The sequence below is a fragment of the Sphaeroforma arctica genome (genome assembly GCF_001186125.1).
Source record: "Sphaeroforma arctica JP610 unplaced genomic scaffold supercont1.1542, whole genome shotgun sequence".
NCBI classification, from domain to species: domain Eukaryota; class Ichthyosporea; order Ichthyophonida; genus Sphaeroforma; species Sphaeroforma arctica.
In genome coordinates, this window is record NW_014039016.1 from 1 (window position 1) to 8,421 (window position 8,421).

The 8,421-nt window shown below is 41.8% G+C and overlaps 4 protein-coding genes across 4 annotated transcripts in view; 2 read left to right on the top strand and 2 right to left on the bottom strand.

Moving 5' to 3' along the window:
- On the top strand, positions 1–217 carry SARC_11131 (hypothetical protein; the record flags this gene model as incomplete). Its single annotated transcript, XM_014294788.1, has 1 exon — positions 1–217. A coding segment is annotated over one exon (217 nt), but the record flags the coding sequence as incomplete, so codon positions are not given.
- A 1,073-nt stretch (positions 218–1,290) lies between these two features.
- Positions 1,291–3,392, bottom strand: SARC_11132 (hypothetical protein). Its single transcript, XM_014294789.1, has 3 exons — positions 3,000–3,392; positions 2,282–2,658; positions 1,291–2,058 (listed from the first exon to the last, which is right to left on the bottom strand). Exons 1-3 carry the CDS (start codon positions 3,251–3,253, stop codon positions 1,832–1,834), a joined length of 858 nt encoding a protein of 285 aa, XP_014150264.1. The 5' UTR covers positions 3,254–3,392; the 3' UTR covers positions 1,291–1,831.
- Positions 3,393–4,465: 1,073 nt separating this feature from the next.
- SARC_11133 (hypothetical protein) lies at positions 4,466–5,763 on the top strand (the record flags this gene model as incomplete). Its single annotated transcript, XM_014294790.1, has 3 exons — positions 4,466–4,868; positions 5,319–5,385; positions 5,535–5,763. The coding sequence occupies 3 exons, from the start codon at positions 4,466–4,468 to the stop codon at positions 5,716–5,718; spliced, it is 654 nt and encodes a 217-aa protein (XP_014150265.1). The 3' UTR covers positions 5,719–5,763.
- Positions 5,764–6,490: 727 nt separating this feature from the next.
- SARC_11134 (hypothetical protein) overlaps positions 6,491–8,421 on the bottom strand; it is a 5,431-nt gene continuing 3,500 nt past the window's right edge. The window contains exons 2-4 of the mRNA XM_014294791.1: positions 8,227–8,295; positions 7,220–7,360; positions 6,491–6,773 (exon numbers count right to left, since the gene is read on the bottom strand). Of these exons, the coding sequence (XP_014150266.1) occupies positions 6,528–6,773; positions 7,220–7,360; positions 8,227–8,295 (456 nt within the window). The 3' untranslated portion in view covers positions 6,491–6,527. The remainder of the gene's footprint in view (positions 6,774–7,219; positions 7,361–8,226; positions 8,296–8,421) is intronic.

Here is an 8,421-nt window from a genome sequence, read left to right on the forward strand (position 1 = left end):
TGTTGTAAGCGAAACCGAGGTAGTACAGGAAACCGCTGTTGTAAGTGAAACTGATGTAATATCTGATGTTGTAAGCGAAACCGATATAGTAACTGATGTAGCGACAGAAACAGCAGAGGAGACTGAGACTGACATGATTTCTGAGTCCGTTGAGAACGATGTAGGGGCAGTTGCACCGGTCCCAGTACCCTTCAATCCTTTCGAAAATTTCAACTAGGTAAGACTTATTCTTGGTTTCAGGCGGTACCTTACGTTAGAGCGTCGCGCCTGTGTACAAATGTGTGATCATATATATAAACAATAGAAATAATTCGGGCGATATATCGCCATCCCTATTTAATCACTATTCAAATCACCGTAGCATCACGTGCAAATTGTAGTATGACATTCTATGGACAACAATGTTTGGGTATCTGTGATAGGTATCCTAACAGTAATCATTCTCGCCTAGCTTGTCACTATGTTTGGATACTTATCACGGTTGAATTTTTATCTTTCTCGCCTAGCATATTGCTGGTAAAGAATTATCTTTCTCGAGTGTGAATGCCAACTACTACTGCCATAAGTAGGATTTTTTAGCTGTCTCGTAAGACATAGCTGAATTATTTAAAAGCAGCAACATCCCACGGATACATCTTGTCTATGATAATTACAACTTCGTCTTCCTTATGTGTGTCACGGCTGTTACCATAATGTAACGATGCTAAATTGTAGCGGACGACACACATTTCATATGTGTGTTACGACTTCCGCCATGAAAAACAATTTATGTATAAGGTACCAACATTCTACTTATTGGGAATAGGAAGTAACAATACGTTCCTTGAAAGTATTTTGTTTCAACACATCGATACGGTATCTATTTCTCCTGGGATAGAGCGGGCACGGCACAAGGCATTCTAGCTTGTCTGTCATATTAGGTCATCGTCATGTTGGGCCTTCATCCAATCTTACTCTCGCGCTTTCACGATCGCACAAGTGCGCATGACTGACACAGCTATACAACGAATGGTCGTTTGAAATTTTGGCTATATGTCTGACCTGGTGCATATCATATCTGTCATACCGTGGTGCATATTTTGTGTTTCTTTTTTACTTTATTATACTGTGGTGCATATCTGTCATACTGTGGTGCATATTTTGTGTTTCTTTTTGACTTTGTTATACTGTGGTGCATATCTGTCATACTGTGGTGCATATTTTGTGCTTCATTTTGACTTTGTTTCACTGTGGAGCATATCTGTCATACTGTGGTGCATATTTTGTGTTTCGAATGGACTTTGTTATAGTTTTATATTTTATTATTGACTTTGCTATACTGTTGTGCATATCTGTTATACTGCGTACTGCGGTGCTTATTATTGCTCTATTTCTGGCTTTATGATACTGCGGTGCATATTTTGTTACGCTTATTTATACTGTGGTATTGCATATTTTGTGGTTCATTTTTATACTGTGGTTCAATCGATGTGATTATTATTGTGCTGTCCAGACATAACTCGTGATTCTGCATTACTATACGCTGTCATCGTCAGTATAATGCCCTGCCAACTGATCAATATATGATGCCAAACATCCTCATTCTTTATCTGCTATAGCGAAACGCAACCGCGGCCAGGAATACTCGGATGTGTACCTTTTATGTATCAAACTGTTATTTGGAACCCCGCATTGAAGGTGGGTTCGCCATGCTATTATTTACGTACTACCAGCGTACTCGTCATGGTCATCTTTGTTGGAATTATACTATCCATAGTATATCATTTGGTACCCTCTTGCCGCGGTGAGTAGTTTGCTTTCACTTCCCAACGGACACACAGAAGTGTATAGTCTACTGCTGAGTGAACGAGAATAATGTGTGCGAATTACGATTGTTTGAGAATGCCAGATTATCGCCAAATGTCGACAATCGAACATTGCTGTTAGTCAATCGCTTTAAGTCGTCAACGAATACACTCTTTCGATTAGAACCCGATGGTCCCACATTTGTAGACAATCGAGTAGAAGGCTGTCTAATGTTGGGCTTGCGTTTCTTCACATGAGTCGAATCGCTGCCATCTGTATCGTGTGTGACAATTATTAAATATTTGTTAGTGCTGCTTGTAGTAGAAGCTTAGCATTCGCACACTCAAATATTATTTTACCATAAAAAAAAAGCAATAAGCCGTACTACGCGAGGAAAAGCCATACTCTATGCGCAAAATATTTACAATAATAAGTTTGACGATTGCAATACTATATAACTGGGTTGTACACCTGAAAGGAAATTTGTCTGACATACCTGCCTGCTTTTCTTTGTCATGTGGTGTGAGTAATCCTTCACTGTCAATTACAGAAAATGATGGCAGACCACCAAAAGAGGCGCTCAGCTCATCGGTGTCTTCACTTCCTTCTCCCTCTGAAGACTCGATAACAGAAAGAGTATCGACATCGGGTGCAAAGTTTTGCTTCGTCCCAGCATGACCGCCAATGTCATCCATGGAACCACCACCGATACCAATATCTTCCAAAAAATCTGTGTAGCTTTGACTGCCCAACTTACGTGCGAGTGCTGACGGGATCAGTTGATCACCAGGACCAATCACTAAGCGCTGCGCCGCCACTTCGTGTATTGCATCCAGCCATTCTTCACGTTCCGACAGCGACCTAATCGCTAACCTGCACCGAGATTTGAACGAAATATCAGCAGCAGAAACATGTACAAGAACCTACACATTTTGACGAAACGCATCAATTTTTGACCATTATTCAATAATTTATATTTTTTTTCTAGTATCGTTTACCGAGACGATAATAAATGGGCTACAAAGAGATTGAATTTACCTAAATTCACTCGATTGGACAGTAATACAGAGAATCAAATACATGGGGTACGACAACACCTATTGCATTATGAATTGCTTTTCAAGATACAAAAAATCTCTGTCACATAGGTTTGAATCAAGATGTCTAATAGTTGTGTGTGGATAATTTTTCAGCTTCCTTGCAGAGCAACTTACACAATTGAGTCGTCGAATCCGTGCTTATAAGAAATTCGGATCATATGCGGATGTGTGACGGATGCTGTGATCATCTCAATATTAGTGATGGATGCAATGGGAATAGATTTGCATCTGTGCTGTGCATCGGTTTTGCCTCTGAAATGTGTGAGTGAGTATGCGGTGAGGACAAACCATCGCCATTTGTATAAGTGTTTCCCTGTGATGCCATTTCTCTTCTGAACCATCATGGCTCCTGCCTTTAGGTGTTCCATGTTGTGAAATAAAACCTAATATCTCTGTTCGAATATGTTAATGTAAAACTGATGCAACACCTCACAGGGAAACCTTATAAATATACAAAATCGCGAGTACAGAATTCGATAGCCAATTGCGTAGAAATGTGTGGTAAAATTGTCCGTCTAAAAACTACTGGTGGGTTGTTGAGCGACATAAATACTAAAATACTTTACATCACTGACTCCTTCTTCACATTCTCTATGCTCCCGTGTATAAAGAATCGATTTGTACGTACTTTTGTCTTCTATGCTGAGATGAATTCTTTTCCAATTCTGGTTGCCATCCCATTGAGACTTTGAGTTGAGTTTCCAGTCAACCAGCTGTCTGTCGCTCCGACCTTGTACCTAATTTTTGCATCTTGTATTTCATTGAGTGATGGTGCGGATTAGCATTTCTTTGGACCAATAGAATTGGGTTCTAGTATCAGGGATGAGATATTTTATTAGGTTTTCTCGGTTGTTTTGCTACACTTTATTTATAGTAGCCTTCTGAAAACTCTTAAAACTATTTATAGACGGAGTTTGTTTTCAAAAAACATTGTTTTGACCCCTAAGAATTTGACAAAAATCAAGCAACAAACTTACAAAAAGACCCAAAGCAGCAGAATATTGTATAATGTAGAGCCATTGCCGTGGTGTAAAAAGAGTTTGTGGCTACTTCCTACTGTACATATTTTTTATTTATTTACATAGATATTTTTTTGTTGCTGACCGCTTCATCATGATGTCCACCGACCGACAGACGACAGTCTGAAAAGAAATAAAGATTCACAGCGTTGAGAAACACTGACTGGTGGCAGCACGCTGTGCACTGTAAACGATCGCTGCAAAATTTTAGTAAACCATATGTTCCGCATGGCTTTATAGTCATCGAACGACTGCAGGATGTATGCTATTAGAACTACAGGGACTGATAGTTTAATTTTCTAGCTAGAGATGCAGCGTACAATATACCTATTCTACAGAATTTGTGAACCCCAACGAATTTTTAGTAGAGTTAGTTGAGCGTAGCCTAGAGATACACAAGTACATCGCGTCGTTCGTGAATAAAACAAAGTTATAACTCACCTAACTAGAGATATTGAATGTCCATTGAAATAATGAATTGTACTATACCCACTTGTTCTCGACAATATTTATACAGGTACTTGGTAGGGAGTTTTTTTTCTCGCTAGTGCCGTGGCCTGTATGCCATCTGATGGACTCGCTGGTCTACTTGTCGGCCCCTCGCAAACAACGAACTTGCAATCAGATAGTTTAGAAACTGCGACCGCGGATAATCTGCGAGATTTGCTTGTAGAAATAACAGAGGCACCCGTAGGAAACATCATTGGTGAAGAAAACACAGCAGATCCGACTACGAACGATCTGCTCGATTTGCTTACTAAATATATATTAGTTCTATCGACAGCAGAAACAACGAACACTGACTCGCTTCTATATTTACTCGACCCGTCAGCAATCACAACACAGAATACAGTAACAGCTACAACCACGACAGCGGAGGCGAGCACTGAAGATCTTTTGGCAGATCTTCTACGCAGTAGTAAGACCGTACCAACGGCACCCACTCAGACGAGCACAGACGATGGTTTGGCAGACCTTCTACGTAGTAGTACAACCTTACCAGCGGCCCCCAGTCGAACAGCAAAACCATCACCTACCCGCACACCGTCACGCACTCAACGCCCACACCCTCTCGTACACCTTCACCTACACCATCAATCACACCCTCAAAAAGCCCAACGCCATCCTCAACCCCCACACGAACACCCTCGAGTAGTTCTGATAATAGGCTGACTTGTGGTATTGCGAGTGGCATCGATTGTGAGGATGATGAGATATTTGCAGGTAACTTCTGATCAGTCGTATGTATTCTATGCTCAAGTAAATCATATTGGCACTTTATATGCCCTATAGGTGGGAGCTGTAGAGGCTTTAATAGAAAATGAATTCCTTTTTCTCTCAATTCTTGATACAAGGCAAAATGCTTTCGAACTTCATAATCTGATCACGTGCTGTATCCATTTTCATACACCAGGAGATCGCGAGTGTTGTCTCCTAGATGATGGATGTGGAGAGAATTATGAAAGCAATCGATGCAGAAGGTGAGTTATGCGACCTCAGCATCAAAGCATCTCATCTGTTTTCGTCTATTCTGTTTTACTATTCTGTTTTACAATTACCACTTAAATTCGAACTAGTCTTTAAAACTTCATTTTGACAAGTACTCTTGTGTGTTTCACCCTTTGTACAGCTCGTTTTGTTGCGACGAAGGACCAACAGGCCAGGGGCGTGTATGCAGCGATAGGGTCAATGAAAGTGATTGCGCTTCCGACGAAGAATTGTCCCTGACAGAGAATGCTGCCGGTACACAAACAGTGGCATGGATGGCTATGAATCTGCGAAGTGTTTGGCATCCTTCTGCTGCGACTAAGTGATATTCATCTCCACCGTGAACACACATACCAAATCTGGTAGCAGGCTGATACTGTTCTGGAAACATGAACACAGCCAATGAAGCACAAGCTTATATTGTGCGAAGAAACTGCAGAGTTTAACGACATGAATACACGTTGGAAGCCTATTGACTGAAAAAACCCAAACCAGTGAAGCCATCAAGCAACCAATGGATCCGCGTAGACTGACAAGATGTTCAAGAAGTTCATCCGTTGCTTGAAGCATCGTCAACTTCGATTGGCGTGTCAAAGAGGCTGCTAGCATAGATTCTCGTTAAAGTACACGGATCACAGTAGATATGGAATCGACGTGAGGAGCGGGGTATTTGGGAAGACATACGTGGGGGTCGATACAGTCCTCCACCCCCCCCCCCCCAAAAGAAAAGTTTAAAGCCCGAATATTGCACTGACGTTGTCCCTTCCAACTAGATGTTGATAGAGTATTAGTATAGATTTACTCCAAATATGGTTGATACTCACGGTCTGATGCGCATGTACAACACCTCTATTTTTTGTTGAAATACACCTCGTAGTCATCGGCCTTGAGCGGCGCTAGTTCAATTACACAATAACGTATTAATTGACTAATGTCGAAACTATGATTTATTGAGAAAACATACCCAATTGCTTTCATTTTATTCTAGACATTTGTTCTGTTGGTACTGATTTGCTGAGGAGTCTCAAACTTGCACGCTCTTTCACATCGATCAGAAACAACGACGTTTTGTTCTCCACTTAGTCACCATAGTGAGTACGGGTCATGCATATTTATTTACATTCACAGATCATTGTTATGATGTTAGCGGTGTAGGTGATGGTGTCTCAGGAGTTGCCGTCTCTGCTTCAAGGACTGCGGCTTTACACTTAGCCCAGGCATCGACTATCTGACGTTGTATCTCCACTCGCATTCGTGCGTAAGCCAGCATACCCAAGCTCAAATCAGTCGCGCGCTCGTCGTCAAGATGCACAGCTTCTCTCTTAATTGTAGTCGATAGATGTGCCAACTCTTGTTTGAGATTGACAGCTTTTTTCTCGGCCTATGATACATGCGGATGAAATATACGGTGTTTGATTAGGTAAAATTCATCAAATTTAGTACTGAAGGCAACGGCATTGGAATAAAGTAAACAACAATAAGCAAGAACATTGGATCAGCAATCTCGTATTACAAAGTGCAGGACTGTGTGAACAGGTGTATAATTCGACATAGAAATGGGGCACGAGGATATACGTAAGTTCTGGCGAATGCACTTGCAACAAGCAATACATGACTCAATCGTGGTATAAACGGTGCAAGGCTTGCCATACAGAGTCTCCACTGATCTGTGAGGGTGATCTCGCATTGATCTGATCACAGACACAGGCGCTGACCTCGTGAAGAAGGCACGCACGCCGCAAGAACGTACTGAATGATGTTAAAACGGACCCATGCACGCTCTAATCAATATATACGTGATCGACATGTCGAAAATCGCAAACATACTTCATCCAAAGAATTCTCGGCTGCCCCTGGGTCCTCAATGCTTGCTGTGGCACTCCGGGCTGTGTTCTGCCGCTGAACAGCAAGGGCTTTCTGGGCGTCGCTGCACTTGCGAATCAACTGGGCTCTGTTTCTAAACAATGACTGTGCAGGCATGTACAATCAAGAGAATGCAGATTAAATTTAATCTCGACACCGGGAGAATACAAATCTATATACGATCACAAACATCCAGACACACAACACCCACATCCATCAATGCATATACAGCATAATAGTAACAAGAATAGATCAAATCACTAACTGGGGACACGCGATAATGAGCCACAGATCAGAAGAAACGGGAAACAATGGATTTACTAGGAATAGGTACGGGAAAGCCTGCGATTCCCTAGTGTAAACTAAGTAAATTTTAAAACCTGATCTATTGTCGTATTTCGTTGCGTAAAAGAAGGCAGTACTTCGGCAATTCCCTACCTGAACACAAATGAAGTATCCAGACCGAGCAAAAAACATGCCAAGGGATACACTATTATAGAAACGCTGTCTGTAATCTATAACATATTATAATAAAACCACACTTCGTGCTCTACAGTGTTGCATTGGTACTCACAAGTAGTGTCGATCAGAAAACACAAGGTCACGCTGACCTCTACGACTGGACATACACAAACGTTGAAGTGATAAAAAGCCCCGTTGTCCATATAACCGTACGCCGAGTCACGTTTCTGGCAGCGACCGACATACACATTGGCAGAAGTGTTTCCGCTATTTATAGATCATCTAAAGAAGGCAAGCGAGCGCACAGTGCTAATCTACGCCCGCGGATAGGATAGAAACGCTCTAGCAGCACTGCATGTGAGTAGAGTCTGTGTGCAGCAACGAACATCAGGTGATCCATAAATAATAAAGTGGCCGAAAGAGGGACTGGGTTCCGGATGCACAATTGGATCTCAGGCACTACCATTGCATGGTAGTCCAGATATGGATGTGGCAACAACTAAACATACACTGAGGGCATCGGCCATTCCGATATGCTCCTTGAGAACCGTTTCGAACTTTTCCGACCTTGAGGACAGCTGCATGAACGGGAGAGTGGTAATTAATCACGCAATTGGCAGTTACGTTTAACTGAAAACTATGTAAGGTATGCGCCGTTGGAGTCGCACCCACAGTGAAAGCAACAACAAAAACATAATCTGAAT

What these genes read in the sequence shown, in the direction of transcription:
- SARC_11132 (XM_014294789.1), bottom strand. Translation starts at nt 3,253, where the DNA reads ATGGAACACCTAAAGGCAGGAGCCATGATGGTTCAGAAGAGAAATGGC. An exon ending in GGATTCGACGACTCAATTGT is followed by an intron (nt 2,659 to 2,999) that starts GTAAGTTGCTCT and finishes ATCTCGGTGCAG; the next exon opens with GTTAGCGATTAGGTCGCTGT. An exon ending in TGACAAAGAAAAGCAGGCAG is followed by an intron (nt 2,059 to 2,281) that starts GTATGTCAGACA and finishes CACACGATACAG; the next exon opens with ATGGCAGCGATTCGACTCAT.